The following is a 17,991-nucleotide window of genomic DNA, read 5'->3' as shown; positions in this document are numbered from 1 at the left end:
TACATATTGTCTCTTCCATTCAACTGTATTCTCCTTGAAGGTAGTGATAGTTTTGTCTTGCTTTGTATTTACAGTGGTTACTACAGTTAGTACAATTACTAAGATTAATAATTGCTATATAATATTTTTTGATTGACTGAGAAGTATGATCCCTTTAAGAAACTCTAATATAAAAATGAAGAAACAGATAAAGGTGGACAATGAAATTTAGATCACCAGGGCTTCTGTTTCTTAAGTTTTCAAACAATTGAGGTAGATGTCCTTTATCCTTCTACAAATATTCTAGGATTCTAAGAAGCCAATACTATAGTTTATCTATTATATGTAGTGCTTGTCTAGCTAGCATATAGTTGAAGTGCAATTGAGCATTTCTCTTATCTGAGAATATACTTTTGCTCAGTCAGTGGTTAAATTTAGGCTAATGCTAAACTATGGCAAGTAGGTGGCACAGTTGATAGAGTCACCCCAGCTGAAATCATTAAAACTCATCCTACTGAGTTCAAATCTGGCTTCAAACATTTACTATGTGACCCTGAGCAAGACATTTAACCCTGTTTGCCTCAGTTCCTGTTGAATCTGGGAAGGAAATGGTGAACCATTCCAGTATCTCTGCCAAGAAAACTCCAGATAGGGTAATGAAGAGTCAGGCATGTTTGAAATGACTGAACAACAAAATGCTTAATAGATATATAAGAACAGCTAAATAAATGTTTGCCTCCAGAAAGACAGAGTTGGCACAATCCCATCTTGAGATGGTACTAAAGGAATTATGTAGAACAGCGGACACAGTAAGAAGATCAAGTAGTATTATCTGGGACAAATGACTCAGGTTTTTATGACCTTTGACTTCCCAGCTTTGTAATAGAGATAAAAGTCTGACAGATAACAATAAATCTAAACGAGACAATGAAGTGATCTCTGAACTACAGTAATCATCTCATTTTCCATCTTACAAAAGTCAATTTTCCAGATCACTAAAGTTTATTTTTTTTAAATATCATAACTCATTTTATGGATGGAAATTGTTTTAAAATATACTACCCACTTCTCTAACTTCTTAAATGATGTATATTGAATAAAAAGTTATATTTTCTTGTTGTTTCATACTAATCCCTATGAATGTCAACAACTTCATTTTGCTTTGCCCTGGAAGTAACTCAGAACTCTTTGTCCCTACCTTTAATAGCCCAAGATCTCTATATGTTGAGTTTCTTTTGTCTGGTTTTTAGAGTTTTTCTATGTAGACTATATGCTCCTTGTGGGGAGGAATTGTTTCACTTTGTCACTATCACCTAGTACAAAGACTCCACCATTAATAAATAGAACATTTTGATTTGATTTGAATTTGATGAATTCCTGTCAAATTGTCAGCTGCTATTCTTGCTTTCCAGTTCTAATTTTAATATCTTCCTTCTAATCTGCAATGATCTTGGAAACAAAATGAAAACTTGCTAGGATTTCATGCAAACAAAAGTTAAGTCTCTGAATGAGGGACTGAAAGACTCTGATGTGAGTAAATTAAATGAATTTAGTTCTAATGTTAGTGACAGCTAGTAGAGCCTCTCCAATTCCTTTTATGCTTCATTTCAGACTCTTTATCTTTTGGAGAGACGAAGATGTGGAATTTGTTGCTTTTGAATAAGTGAGACATTGCTTATTTCTTAGGAAATAGGGTTGAATTTGAAGTTAGAAAGAAATGAGTTGGTCTTTGCAGTTTGCCCAACCATTGGGATCTTCTGGAATAACTGGCACAAATGCCGCAAGACCAGTGGCAAGGGCAAGCCCTACCACAAGAAGCACAAGTATGAGCTGGGCTGCTGGCCCGCCAACACCAAGATCCACCAAGGAGGCAACTAAATGTGCCGGTTGCAGAGGCTTGGCATGGGCAACTTCTCCTGGGTCTCCGAATGCTGTACCCGAAAAACAAGGATAATTGATGTGGTCTACAAAGCATCCAGCAATGAGCTGGTCAGGACCAAGACACTGGTGAAGAATTACATTGTGCTTATCGATAGCACCCCATACTGCCCACTATGCCCTGCCATTGGGTCAGAAGAAGGGAGCAAAGCTGACTCCTGAGGAGGAGGAGGAGGAGGAGGAGATTTTATGAAGAGAGGAAGAAGAACAGGAAGATCAACTTAGTTCTGGAGGAACAGTTGCAGCAGGACAAGCTCCTTGCTTTCATAGATAGCATCAAAGTCAGACCAATGTGTTGGAGCAGACTGCTATGTGTGCTCAAGGGCAAAGAGTTTGAATTCTACCTAAATTAGATCAAAGCCAGAAAGGGCAAATAATCTCTTAATTTAGACATTTCACTAAATAAAACCCCAGATTGATTGTTTAAAAAAAAAAAGAAATGACTTGGAGTCCTGCCTCAGATACTACTAGCTGTCTGTCCCTAAGCAATTTATACTGTCATCATCATTGCTATCATTATTAACATCATTCTCATAAATATCGTGATTTAAGGTTTAAAAAGTAATTTTATAGTTATTATCTCATTTTATCCTCACAACTATCAGAGGATATAGGGCTATTTATTATTACCATTTTACAGCTGAGAGAAACTGAAGCAGATAGGGAATCAAGTGTCTTGGCTAGGATTACACAGAAAGTGTTTGAGGATGGGCTTGATCTCAGTTTTTTTAGATTCCAGATAGAATGATTTTTTCCAAATATCATCTCAGCCTCATCCATAAAGAAAACAATTATAGCATGTACTGAACAGGATTGTAGTGAAGATTAATGAGATAATATATAAAATGCTTTGCAAACATTCAAGAGATACAGAGCTACTACCTTTTATTAGTTTTATTCTTGACATAAAAATTATATGTAGAAATAAAGTTCCATCGAAATTCAGTTATCTGAAATGTAATTCTCATGTCCCTCATGTTTCTGTGACAGCTCTAGCTCCAAAAAGGGGTGGGAAATGAGAAGGTGGTAAGTCATATTTCCCAAATCCCTTTTTTAGGCAAAGAAGCATTTCTTCAATATATATTCAGCTGACAAGTGTCTAAGACTTGAAAATCATATTTGATATGCTGTGATTTACCTGAAAAAAAAGAAAAGGAATTCTCTGATTGACTGGTGTTGACTACAGAGGTCAGTCTTTCTGTGCTGAAAAGCATGAAGAGGTGACAAGTGACCAAAGAAACTAGAACAAAGAAATGTGGGGGGGGAAAAAAGAGGTAAGGGAACAACAGATGCCAGCAATGACAACATCCACAGTTGTAGCAATTAAGAGGAATGACAGGGGCAGTAAGCAGCAGACTGTCTTAACTGTAGAGGAAAAGAAACCAAAGAATGAAGAGAAAGAAGTTAGACAGCTCTTCAATTTGGAGGGGGGAGGGGGATGATAGTGGGGAAATAAGCAGTTCTGTTGAATATCATTGCTCTCAAAAGCATCATCATGGCATGCTGATAGGATGTTGATCAGGAGGGGTCAGAAACTGAGGGCAGGAGAGGAGATTCACAGTATAAAGTATGAAAGAATGTTGCAGTGATAGAGAAACAGTGATAGTCGAACTGCAGTGATCCTGCAGGCTACAAAGTTTGTTAGTATAATCAGCTCAATGTGCTGTCAAAACCCATATCTGGATATTGATTCCAAACATCCACCATTGAAAGGATAAGGAAGGAATCATAAAATAATTGTGCTAAACCTTCAATGAAAAAATGCACATTGTACATGATTCTAGTTTTCCTCAAATCTCAATTCAAATAGTATTTCTTGCATGAGGTCTTCCCCAGCTAAAAATGCTTCACTCTGAAAAAATATCATATTTGTATATTGCATGTGCTTATATGGATTGATAATGTGTCCTTTGATAAAAAGTGAGTTCCCTGAGACAGAAATGGTTCCATTTTTAGTTTTGTATTCTTCAATGATAGACATTGTATGTGGAATAGATATTTATTGATTGATTTATCTACTCTAAGTAATGAACTCTGAAAGGGCAGCTGCTCTATTACTATGTAAATTTATAAATCATCCAAAGATGGGGTAGTGCCAAATAAGGCATCTCTCCCTAAATCAGGCTACCTGAATCAAGTTATTTGAGTGGTTCTCAATTAAAAGATCCAAGGATTTCCTACTAATGACCTATTTACTGAAAAAATATATTTTTAAGAGGAAAATGTAGTTAACTGAGCTAAATTTTCAGTATTTCCAGAAGGATAACTTTGCTTTTTCAAAATGAGAGATCTTATTAAATGGCTAAACAGAATGAAAAGGAATCAATAAATTATAAAGAAAAGAACTTTGTGGAATTTTTAGAGAACTTTTTTCCTGAGTACAATCTATCCTTGAACAGTTTAAAATGGTGAAAAAAAAATCACTCTGTATTGACAACTGCTCTCCTGGCAGGTGCCAGTGAATTGTTTTCTCCAGGATTTAAGCAGAAGGAGGAACAGTTGACTTTGTTCACATGTTTTTCATTGCAGGTACCTTTGGTGATTAGAATTTTTGACCATCCTCGAATTTTCAAAAATATTACTTATATTTATATTATTTGTACTCATATATATGTGTGTGTGTGTGTTTATGTGTGTATGTGTGCATATATGTATGCACACTTATATATGAAACCTGAATATTCTATCCACTTTTCTGTTATGTTAATTGAAGAATAATTCTAGAAATAATAGATTTAATTGAGAATAGTTAAGATTTACTGAGCAAACTCCTCATTGCTAGTTCTATGTATTTTTAAAACCATTTTCTCCATCCAAATTTTACTTTGCTGTGATGTTATGCATAAGAAATATTGTTACAAAAAGTTCCTTGACAAAGTTGATATATCATTCAGAGATTATATGGGGTTTTTCAATTTTAAAAGATTAAAGACATTATCTAAATCAGTGTTTAATAAATGAATTCTGTCCAAAGTCAAATACTAAGAAGGAAGTCATAGGAGAAGGGAACAAGCTTTTATTAAGCACCTACTATAAATAGGTTTCAATCACTATACTAAGGATTTTACAAATATTATTTCATTTGATCCTCACAACTACTCCAGGAAATAGTTTCCCCATCTAAAAAATAGGTATTATAATAATAGTAGCTAAGACAAAGATTAAGTGACTTGCTAGGTTCCTACAGTTAGTATGTGAGAATGGATTTGAACTAGGGTCTAGTCCTCTAGCCATTATTCTACCTTGATACCTCAGTTATGTCAATAGAATTGTTATCTTTTTATGACTTGTGGTTTTTGGAATAAGTCTTTCACCAAATAGCCTTGCAAAAATATTTTAAAATGCTAAAAGAGACTTCTTCATATACCATAAAAAATGAAAACAGTATACAGATGTGCTTAAAGGTGATAAGCATGTGCCTTATAGACCCATGTGTTAGTGATGGAGATATCATGATGTTTTTAATAATACTGATAAGATAGAGTCCTCATACAAAAGCAAAGATGACTTTACAGGAAGTAATAAACCCATGGTAAAAAGTTATAGGTGTAGATAACAAAAACCTGAGCTGAAAATAATGAAAATGAAAATAAGGAAAGGCACTATGACAGAGGTGAGAGGACTGATATCAAAGTCAGGAAGATCTGCGTTCAACACTTGGTTCTCACAGGATTGTGTGATCCTGGGCAAATCACTTAATCTCTCAGTGTCTTGGACAACTGTTTGAGACTACAAATTATAGTCAAATTGTCAGTCTTTAATGGGGTGAGGTAAGTTTTGAGAATGGGAATTCCACAAACTGTTGAAATTCAGAAGAGAAGGAAATGATGATGATGATGATGATGATGATGATGATGATGATGATAGTAATAATGATGCTGCTGAATCTAAAATGTCTTACTTTATGGAATATGTCAAGATATATACATATATATATATATATATATTCCACTGAAAATCACCTCATAGAATTTTTCTTCAATGATATATATTTTTTACATTCCCAACATTTCAAAATTCTTAATGTACACAAAAGAAATATAGAGATTGAAGGCTGCAAATTTGAATCTGGAAGGCACATTGAATCACTGGATGAAAGCAATACATACACATAATTTAATCCCCTCTGAGCCTAATGCATTGATCAAAAAAATACCAGGGAGAGGGCTGTGCCTGAATACACAAAAATACAAACTGACACGCTTAAATCAAAGATGAATGGGAAGAACACATTTAAAGCAAGTAAAACTTATACAATAACAAGTCTTAATTTATACCACAGGAACAATATCCTGAGTACTATGACAGATTTGGAAAGAAACCTAATAAAAAATTTTACAATCACAATGAAGATAAGGGTTTAACCCTAAAATAGCTATAAAAAGATTAACACTTCCTTGACAAAAAGAAGTGAAAAAATTGAGACAGTTTCAAAGTATATAATAAACAAAACAATATTCTTAGATCAAGTAGGTATTGTTTCATGAATCAGGAGTAAATATTTGTGCTAATAGGTTTGGGTTACTGAATTTAACAAATTTACCTGGATGGAGACTATGAAATGGCAAAGGTCTAAGAAGAAAATTCAAAGGTTCCTTTCCACAAATGACATTCTAATGTCATTGGATTTCTTTGGTGAAAGGAATTAGTTAATGGTGGCAATTCAGTACCAGACTATTTCCAATGGAAATTACAGAAAGGTTTTTCTTAAAGAGAAGATTTCATCTCACAGCTAGAAAATCGCAAAAGTAGCAAATATGGGAATTCTCAATATTCAAGATATGTTAGAAATACATATTCTAAAGCATTGTTGGTAGAGCTGTCAGCACATCATTTTTGGAAAGGAATTCAAAATCATTCAAATAAAATGATGCCTTTTTCTACCCACAGGGTGCTATACTACCCTAATAGTTTCTTTCATATTCATTGTGAATTCTCTCTTTTCATTTTTCCTCTTTGTTTTACAATCTCTGGTTTTCTTCTCTGTTTTACAATCAGTCTAAATAAGTATTGAATAAAAAACACACTAATGTGGTGGTGGATTTTGTTTTCAGTCTTTTATTAATCTCTCCTTTGGTTTTCAGAATTTCTAATTTGGTCTTTATTTGGAGTTTTTTGATTTGTTCTCTTTCTAGTTCTTTTTAAATTACAAGCCCAATTACTTAACCTGCTCTTTTTCTATTTTGTTGATAAGTGTTTGGAGATATAAAATTTTCCTTAACTACAACTTTGGTTGCATCCCAGTATTGTCTCACTATGGTTGCTTTCTGTGGTGATGTTTTCTATTGTTTCTGTGATTTGTTCTTTGATTCTGCAGTTCTTCGAGACTAAATTATTTAGTCTTTAACTTTGATTTCTTTTTTTCAAATGCTCGATTGAATATAATTTTAGTACCTTAGGATAGTTAAAGAATATATTTTATATTTCTCTTTACTGTATTTGTGAGGTTTTATCCCTAATGCATGGTCAAATTTTTTGAAGGTGCCATAATACATAATACACATATAAACTTCTTTCTACTCCCATTAAGTGATTACCAGGCATCATTTCTCTGTAAATTTTCTAAAGTTCTGTTTAAGTTATTTTTCCCATTCTTGTTTGATTTATCTAAGTCTGAAAGGGATACATTTAACCTCCCCCCAAGAAATTTTCCTAATAATTAAATTAGCCTTCTCTTATATATTTTAGATAATATGTCAATCATTAAATAAAAAGAAAGATAGATAGCAATAAAGATATTAATTCATTATTTATAGCATTGTTAATAATCTCCCTATTTGTCTTTTTTATTGTGTCTATTTATATTGTTGCCCAGTATGATATCATGATTGGTTTTTCTAATTTTAAGTTCATCTGAAGCATAAAAAAATTTGCTTTAGTGTCATTTTTAATTATGCATAAATATTTATGTTTTGAGTGTGTGTCTTGTAAACCACATATTGTTGGATTCTGCTTTCTAATTATTTCTGCTATCTTCTCTTTTATAGGTGAGTTTATCCCATTCATAGAGATATTATTAATTGTATATATCCTTTCATCTTATTATTTTGTATTTTCTCATTATCTTTTTTCCTCTCTTTGCTTACTGCCTTACCTTTTAATAAAGACATTGAAAGAAAGGTTTTCTTAATAGTAACTTATAATTAAACCAATCTGTTTTTGTTTTTTTGCCTCTCCTTTCTTTCTCTTGATCTTCTCCCTAATCAGGAGTTTGTTTTGCTTATGACTTCTCCCTTTCCTAGCCTGTCTTTCCTCATAAAATTCCTTTCCCCTCTCCTTATCACCATCTATTTTCTTATTACATTTTATGCATTTCTAGCACAAGTTCCCCTGTCCTTCTCTCTCTCTCTCCATTCATGTGTGCATATGTATGTATATATATATATATATATATATATATATATATATATGTAATACCCTATCCCCCACACCTTTCTTCCATGTTTGTTTGCTCTCCAACTCATGAAGTCTTATTATTTAAGATAACAAATTCTTTCCCCTTTCCTCTACAATGTATTGTCTTTTCTCTTCCATTTCCATTTCCTAAGATCATTAGATCATTAGAACAGGAAAAAACATCCAACCCCCAGGGTCACTACCTTTGTTATTTTTCTGTGATCCTTTCTGACATTAAGATTCCAAGAGGATGCTTGTTTCTTCTCCCTCTATTAGAAAGAAAACAATTACATAGTCCCTTCAAATCAGTCAAAGGTGCTTTCTTTGCTCATATTTTCATTTCAAATGTTCTATTCAGTTCTGGCCCTTTCATAAGGAATACTTAGAAACTTTTTAATTTGTTAAGTATTAAGTCTTTTACCTGTAGATTTATACTCAATTTTTCCAGATAGGTGATTTTAGGTTGTTATCCTTTATGTCTTACCTTTTTGAATATCATTTTTCCAAATTCTCCTTTTCTTAAGATGCCCAAAGCTGAATCCATCATCTTTTCCCTAACTCCTTCTATCTTCCCAACTTTCTTAATACTACCAAGGTCACAACCATTCCTCTGCCATCTAAGCTTACAACCTTTGGGTTGTCCTTATAACTCTCTTCACTCTCTCAAACCCTCCATTCCTAATTAGTAGTCAAATCCTGCCTTTTCCAACTGCATAACATCTTTACACATGCATCCTTCTCTCCTTTTTAGAACTGCATACACTCTATTACAGACCCTTAACATCTTACATCAGGATTATTGCAATTGGTTATCTCCCTGCCTTAAGTTTCTCTCTACTTATCTTTTCATATTCAATTTATCTGTCAGATTGATCCATCTATAGTCCATGTCTGATCATATCACTTAAACTTCAGTAACTTTCAATCACCTCTAGGATCTCATCTAAAAGTCCTCTGGCACTCAGTGCCCTTCATAACATGATCCTGTCCTACATTTCCAAACTTCTTATATATTACTCCTTTCCAACCCTAACCTGCCCCATGTACTCTTTGATGTAATGAAATTCAATATTTCTATTTCTCCTCTATTAAATAGAATTTTATTTAAAGTGTTTATGATATGCAACAACTTTTTTAATTTTAAATAAGTGGAATTTTCTATCCTGAAGATATTCTTTATGATTACAAGTCAATATTTATGGGTTACAGAAATCTATTTCAAATATGAAAGTATTACATAGGCAAATTAGTTTGGGAAACTGGTCTAAACATATTTCTTTCTCCTTGCCATATATATCAGTGTAGTGTCCTCTACTGAACTACCCTGGGAAAACATCACAGAAGCTACTGCCATTGAATAAAAAGACTGAGTCCAATTTAACTAGCTTCTCAAGAGATCCCTTAATAATCCTATAGTTAGAAAATATAACCTACTGAAATATTAGGAGCAGTGATATTACACTGTACCCGTGGGGTTTCCGACTGGGTCCTACGAGCCACCATAAGTAAAAGCTGTTGTTGGAGCGCACTCAATGCTGGTTCCCCAGAAGATGGTTCTTGGCTTGCAGAAGTTGTAGTGCTGGAAGAACTGAAATGTCTTTCACTACAAATGGATAAAACATACAAATATAATATTTTTAAATTATTTGTAGTTGTTTTAGTTCATATACATATATGCAACACACAGAGAGAGACATTAACGTAAGCTGAATGACTCCCCAAAGTCTCTCCCTCCTCAGTGGTAAATGTTAGTTCCTTGAAGGCATGTATTTTATTGTTTCTTCTTAATCTTTGTATTTGCTTTGTATCCCTGACACCTAGACTAGGTTCTTGAACATAGTAGGCAATTTAATAAATGGTTGTTTAATTGAATTGAAGATTGGCAGTGAACTGACCATAATAATGATAGAAAAGACATTCCACAGCAAAAAATGTCAGTTTCAGTCAACAAAGAAATAATGTTGTTCATAAATAGGATTATATAAGATATACAAGTTGCACTGCTTTCTAGGGCCACTGAATATTTGTCTGGTAGTCTAGGGAATAACCTCAAATTTTTGCACTTTAATGGGCAGGAAGCTATCAAGAGTCATAAATTATCTTCTTGAAATAGTGAATAGTGGTTTGGAATCTTGGGAATGTACCTGATTTGTGGAAGCTGTCTAATCCTTATGATCCTCTATTTTAAACATTTCACAATAATGGATAACATCTTTCCATCTAACTTCTCTCCTTGAAACCAAGTTTTCTCAAGTCAGGCAGTTAAATTAATATGAGTTGAATTCTTTATCCCTTCAAACAACCAAAAATAAACATATATTTATTAAACACCTCTTATATGGCAGGCACTCTGATAAGCAGTAAGAACAGACATATAAAGAAAGAAGTCATCTATACCAGGAATAGTGTTAAACCATAAGAACGTGAAGAGTAACTGCTTTCTTTATTTTTCCACTATTCTCAACTCTCCCCTAATTGTCAAGGACCTTTTCTCACATAATCTAGCTCCGTGTTGGTTTATGCTGCTTAGGGTACTTTCTTTCCCATGTGGAGCCTACCAATGTTGTAGAAACAATCTTTGTTTTACATGGTTTCCTATAAAGGAAACACATATGCTGTCCTTAGAATATGGTTGGTCAACAGGTCTAGGGTCTGAATTGTTAGCATGGTTTCCTTGTCACCTGAGCATAAAAACACACTCTATCAAGCTCTAAAATGTTGGAAGCCTAACAGAATTCTCACTGCCATGCAAAATGCCATTCCAATTATGAATTGCTGCCATGGTGAATGTGGAGACAGAGGGGGCTAGCTTCATTTTTTTTGTAATTATCCAATTACCATTTTAAAATTTTATCACAAGTCAATTCATTTTATTGCATTTTTATCAGTCATAAGTATTTCATTATATTCCAAAAATAGATTTGAAACACTGACATGAGCTAAACCCAGAATATTTGGTATTAATTTAAAGGTTTCAGTTCCAATGATAATTGTGATTCTCAAAGTTGAAATGGGGGAGGGGAAATGTGAATAACCTATCTCAATTTATGTAAAACAAATGATGTTCCTCCCAACTGGAATGACAAAAATGAGCCATGAATATACATCTTTAGGGCTCCATCATCACTGCCCTCAGATTTGGAATCCCATCACAGGCACAGTAAGTACCAGCACATACTAAAGCTCACTGGCTAGGCACATCAGCTGTTGCTGCCAGTTTCTATGTGCTATCATAATCCTTACTCTTCCCTTACTCCCTAGGAGTAAATGAATACAAATGAATAAGTATGTTAAATGTGATCAGTACGGAATATTTTTTGCTCAATAAGATGTTCATATCTAATTTTTTACATTTGTATATGAAATATCTCAAAAATTTTAATATAGTTTAAGCTTAAATATTCGATGATCATTAAATAATAATTCTATTTAAATAATAATGAATTCAAATAAATTATGTTATTTTATAATAGTAAATTTAAAATTCATTAGAGTTTTTGGAATATCTTATAGATATATATCTAAATACAAATGTATACACTGGAATTGCAAGTTAGGATGAAAAAATATCTCATAGGATTAGGGTTGAAATAAAATCAAATGTAGAATAGAAATGAGGAGTTTTGTTTATATTACCATACTGATGGCTTGCATTCAAGGGTAAAAAGAAATGTACAGGTTCTCTCTTCTCCAAATTATTTGGAGCTGTATTTATTTCTTTGATTATCTCTCCTCATTCTTAGTTCCACCAATGACCACCATATCCGAGATGTGTCAAATTCCTATTGATTTGGCCCTGATGATATGTAAATGAGAGTTTGACGTATTTTCATGTTCTCTATTAATAATTATCTGTGATTTTTTATTTTTCTGCCTTCCACTTAGGAGAGAAAAGAGAGTAAGTATTAAGGTTTACCTTCAAAGGCAATTAAAATCCTCTGGAATCCACACCTAAAGATGATCACAGATTTTATAAGATATGTATCTAAAACATGTCCTCAAATTGCTCAGTGCTCTGCATCCATGTAACTCCACATAACACAATTCCACTCTCTAATCAGTCTCTCTCCTTCTGGTATTCACACAAATATTCTTCTTCCTTTCTCCATGAACACAAACTCATTATCTGTACAAATTGTATCAGAAAGTTAATGCCAAGAGCCAGCTTCCTAACATGCTTACTCCTCTGATTACCAGCATCAGGAGAACATCTTGAGCATTTCTTTAGAACTCAGTAGGCAATTCATAACCACAGACAGCTGGGAGACTTCTTTGACTTAGATATACAACTGTTTTCCTTTATTAGCTCTAGCAATATTCAAGAAAAAAACAAAGAGTTTAAAAAGAATAAAAAAGAGTGAAAGTGAAAAAGGCAGGAAGGAGGGGGGTGTTCCTAACAGAGAGCATACAAATAAGTAAAGTTCTGCACCTAGGTAGTTGCTAAATTTACTTAGGTTATTTACATATTGGCAGGGTAAATCACTGGGTAGTTGACACATCTCAGATATGATATTTATATTGTGGAACTAAGAATGAGTGAGTAGTGATGGTCTAGGAAATAAATAAAATCTCAACTGATTTGGGGAGAGAAAATCAATACCTTTCTTTTTACTTTCAATGCTTGTTGTCAGTACAGTGACATAAACAAACTTCCACCTCTTTCTGTTTCAAGATTTTTTCAGATATACTAGCTTAAAACTAGAATATCCTACATGCATGCATAAACAGATGGATGATATTTAACATGCATATTTATTTTATACACGTTTCACATAGAATATCTATGATCATCTGTAACATAAACTATATGCACTGAATACCTATATTATATACAGAACTATATCTAAATATATTCTTTATGCATATGCAAATATCATTAATTTCAAGGAGATGTACATATACACATTATATATGAATATATGCACACATGCATATATCACAGAACACATATATCACAAAAAACATGCATATGCTGTTATATTTTGAAAGTTTCCTAATAAGAATTTCCTATTTTTAAAATGGTAGCCAACATGTTTCTTTTAAAGAGCTCATCAATAGTTATCACATAGTAATATAATATTCCACAAACTGATTCAGGCAATATATAGAGAAAGTCAATCTTGATTTAAAGAACATTAGGATTCAAACTGAATATACTGACTCTGTGACTCTGGAAGTCATTTAACATATCAATGCTATAGGCAATTATTTGAGACTATAAATTGCAAAGAAAGTGATTGCTGGCTCTTGAAGAAGGAACTCCTTTATTGAGGGGTTCCCTACAACAATGAAATTACACAACTAGTCCCCTTCTCAAAGATATGATCATGAACTATAAATGTTCTAAGATAGACTCTAGATGCTTGAAAATGTGGGATTCCTATCTTGCCATTGTTCAAACGACCAAGTCAAAACAACCAGGGCTTCCTATTATTGAGTTTGCCATATCCAAATCTTTTGACAAACAACTCTCCTCTACTGGTAGCTAGGTGGCTTGGAGTCAGTAAGACTTATCTTCCTGAATTCATATCTGTACTCCAACACGTTCTAACTATGTAACGAACCCTAGGCAAATAACAACCTCATTTGTCTCAGTTTCCTCAACTATAAAATGAACTGGAAAAGGAAATGGCAAACCACTCATTACCCTTGATAAGCAAACCTCAACTGGGGTCACAGAGAGCTGTGTACATGATTGAACAACAACAAACCTTGTTTCTGTATCCTCTGACTCAGACTGGTAGAAGATTTGAGGGACCTGAATGAAGGGCATAACATTACTTGAAGGAGGAATTTTTAAACAACAAAAAAAAATGAACTTTGAGATAAAATTTCTGCTCATTGCCATGACACAACTGTAAAAGAAAATTTCTAGATAATGAAAATGGGAATTTGAACAATAAAAAGTATCATGTGGAACCTAACCCAGGAACCGAAGGATAGACAAGCAAAAGACTAAAGAAGAAAGAGGAGGGGGGGGGAGAAAGAAGAGGAGATGGGGAAGAAGGAGGAAAAGAAAAAGAACAAGAAAAACAAGAGGGAGAAGAAGAAGAAGAAGAAGAAGAAGAAGAAGAAGAAGAAGAAGAAGAAAATGAACCAGAGTCCCTTGCCCCCCCCCAGAGAAGAGAAGGGGAAGGAGCAGGAAAAGAAGGAAAAGAAAAGAAGAAGAAAGGAGAAAAGTAGGAGGAGGAGGAGGAGGAGGAGGAAGAGGAGAAGGAAAAAACAAGAAGGAGAAAAAAGAAGAAAATGAACCAGAGTCCCCTCACCCCCAGAGAAGAGAATCTTAAATTACCTCAATAGAAATAAAAAAAAAATCTAAAGTAATTACTACCAGGAGCTTCAGATGCTATGAGGGAAAGAAAATGAAGTTTTTTCCCTTTATGGAAGATTTTCTTCCATCTCCTGTTATGGTATAACTGGGTTGGCAGGTAAGAGATCAGAAGAAGTAAATGAAGTAGAATTCCTCCTAGAGAAGAGAGGAAAAGAGAGGAGAGGAGAGGAGAGGAGGGGAGAGGAGGGGAGGGGAGGGGAGGGGAGGGGAGGAGAGGGGAGGAGAGGGGAGGAGAGGAGAGGAGAGGAAGAGGAGAGGAGAGGTTGAAGTTAAGGGATGGGAGTCATTAAAAAGCTTCAGGAAGTTGTAGTCTCAGGACTACTGCTTGTTGGTTTAGGAGACTGTTCTGAAAGTTGGGAGAATGGTGAAATGAGAGGATGTTTTGGGATTGAGCTGATAGGAGATTAGAGCCTGAGGAAGTCAGTGTGGATATGGGTTAGAGCAGAGCTTAAAAGCTATAGCAGAATATTATCTGACATTAGCTCAAGAATACACACCTAAAAATGAAAAGGTGCAACTAAGAATATGTACAGTTATGATATAATTGGGAAGTGACCAATTGGAGACAGTTGAGTGGGAATAATAGTGATAATAATGAAAATAATAATGATGAAGATAGCACTTATATGGCATTTTAAGGTTTCAAAGCATTTTACACATGTTATTTATTTTGATCCTCATAACAACTCTGAGAAATCGGTGTTATTATTATCCCCATTATATAGATGAGGAAACTGAAGCTGAGAGAGTTAAGTGACTTCGTCATCAATCCACAGATAGTTTCTATCTGAAGCAAGATTTGAATTTGTGTTTTTCTAACTCTGAATTCAACACTCCATTGTTGACCTTTTGATCTTAGTCCCAGTGACACCTTCTAGAAATATGCATCAGTATGAAATGAGATTTACAGATCAAATTCTACCTAGAGCAATATAGCTGAATCATGGGGGTCTGAGCTCTCCTGATTTCAGGTTTGCATGGAAATTATCAGAGGGGCACTGTATTACTCTGGCATCAGATGATGGGATAACCACAATATGCAGGGACTTTAATAGAATCAAAACCTGAATTAAATTATGTTTTAACAAGTAGCTATAAATAGATCACAATTGAATGATTAATACATTCTGCATTTGTGAAAAATGTGGAAGGTACAGAGCATCCTCTACTGGTAATTGAAAAAAAATGAGCATCTACTATAGTAAAACATGGAAAAGATGCATTTTATGACATACTTTACTTCTGGGGTCCAGAAAATATGATATAAAGAAGATCAGGAGGAGAAAGAGAGGGAGTTTCCTTCCTACAAGTTTTCTCCATATACTGCTCTCAACAAGTTATATCATCCACAGATTATTAGGGGATAAAAGAAGAGTACTAACATTTTCAAGAAATAGGACTAAAGAACCTGGTTTATACCAGAGATTGGCAAGAAATGGTTGGCTATTATAAGGAGGCAGATTTTGGTTCAATAAAAGGAAGACATTTCTTATAATAGATCTGTCCAATATCAAAACAAGTTTTTGATCTCATTCTCTTCACCCACTCCAAGAATTACTTTGCTTAATTCATTTATGATATAATAATAGCTAGGACTTATATACTGCTTTAATATTTTCAAAATATTTTACAAATATTTTTTCTCCTGATCCTTATAACAATTTTGGGAAATGAGTATTATTGTTAACTCAATTTTTACAGATGAGAAAACTGAGGTAGTCAGTGGCTAAGTGGCTTACCCAGGGCCAAACAACACATAAATGTCTAAGACTGAATTCAAGTATTCCTAACTCCATATTCAATAGTCTATCCAATGTATTCCCTAATTACCACACGCACACTGGTCTAATGGAGAGATCACTGGAAATCAGGATACTTGATGTTAAATATCAGCTTTACCACCTAGAAGGCATATAAGTGGTAACTGGATAGAGTGCCAAGCCTGATTCAAGAATAATTATCTTCATGAGTTCAAATCTGGCCTCAGACACTTACTAGATGTTGACTCTGGGTAAGTCACTAACTCTGTCTCATCTATAAAAGTAGCTGGAGAATTAAATGGCAAACCCTTTCAGAATCTCTGCCAAGGAAATGCAAATCAGATCACAAAGAGTCAGACACATATGAAAACCTGAAGTCTGCCTGCACTAAGACTTCTGAGATATATACTTTATTTAATCAGCACAGTTCCTTGTTTTCTAGTGGCCTAAAAATACCAGATCTCAAGCTATATTATAAAGTAACATTCATCAAGGCAATTACTGGCTAAGACATAGAGAGATGAATCAGTAGAATAGATAAGGTACACAAACAATAGAAGATGACATAGTAATCCAGTGTTTGACAGACCCAAGGTTTGTGGACAAGAACTTATTTGACAAAAAATGACTGGCAAACTGGAAAATAGAATGGTAAACCATTTGGAAACTAGATACAGACCAACAACTTACACCATATATCAACATAAGATCAAAATGGATACATAATTAGGACTTAATGGATGATACTATAAACACATTTAGGGAACATGGAATATTTGTCAGATCTATGAATAAGGGAAGAATTTATGACTAAACAAGAGACAAAGAACTTTATGAGATGTTAAATTGATAACTTTGATTATACTAAATTTTAAAATCTTTTGCATAAACAAAAGCAGGATATAAGGAAAGCAGAAAACTGGGGAGAAAATTTTACAGCAAATGTCTTTGATAAAAGTCTCATTTCTCAAATATACAAAGAGCTAAGTAAAATTTATAAGAATATAAAATAGTCCCAAATTGATATAGTCAAAGGGTATAAATCTGAAAGTTTTCAGATGAAAAAAACTCAAAGCTATCTATAGTCAATTAAAAATGCTCTAAATCACTATTGGTAAAAGAAATGAAAATTAAAACAACTCTGAGGTTGTTAGATTAGCTAATATGACAGAAAAGAAAAGTGTTAAATGTTAGAGGGATGTAGGAAATCAGAATACAGATTCAATCATTATGTAGAACAATTTGGAATTATGCCCAAAGAAATATAAAACTATGCAAACCCTTTAATCTGTATCCCAAAAAGATAAAAGAAAGAGTTGGAAAGGAATCGATTTGTACAAAAATATTTAGAATAACTCTTTTATAGAGTAATAATGAATAGGTAATTGAAGATATGCCCATCAATTGAAGAATCTATGACCAAGTTGTGCTATTGTATTGGAATACTTTTGTGCTATAAGAAATGATAAGTAGGCATATTTCAGAAAAACTTGGAAAAACTTACATGAACTGACACAAAGTGAAGTGAGTAGAACAAACAGACCATTGTAAAAAATAGCAATATTGCATGGTGATCAGCTATGAATG

The 17,991-nt window shown here is 33.8% G+C and overlaps 1 protein-coding gene and 1 pseudogene across 1 annotated transcript in view; one reads left to right on the top strand and one right to left on the bottom strand.

Annotated features, from left to right (window-relative positions):
• The window catches only part of PCNX2 (pecanex 2), a 413,266-nt gene that overhangs the window by 313,690 nt on the left and 81,585 nt on the right, over positions 1-17,991 (bottom strand). Inside the window, exon 9 of the mRNA XM_074222998.1 lies at positions 9,748-9,916. Coding sequence (XP_074079099.1) covers positions 9,748-9,916 — 169 coding nt within the window. The remainder of the gene's footprint in view (positions 1-9,747; positions 9,917-17,991) is intronic.
• LOC141510855 (small ribosomal subunit protein eS8 pseudogene) lies at positions 753-2,294 on the top strand (annotated as a pseudogene).

The sequence above is a fragment of the Macrotis lagotis genome, chromosome 2 (genome assembly GCF_037893015.1).
Source record: "Macrotis lagotis isolate mMagLag1 chromosome 2, bilby.v1.9.chrom.fasta, whole genome shotgun sequence".
NCBI classification, from domain to species: Eukaryota; Metazoa; Chordata; class Mammalia; order Peramelemorphia; family Peramelidae; genus Macrotis; species Macrotis lagotis.
This window is presented reverse-complemented; position numbering and strand designations above follow the sequence as displayed.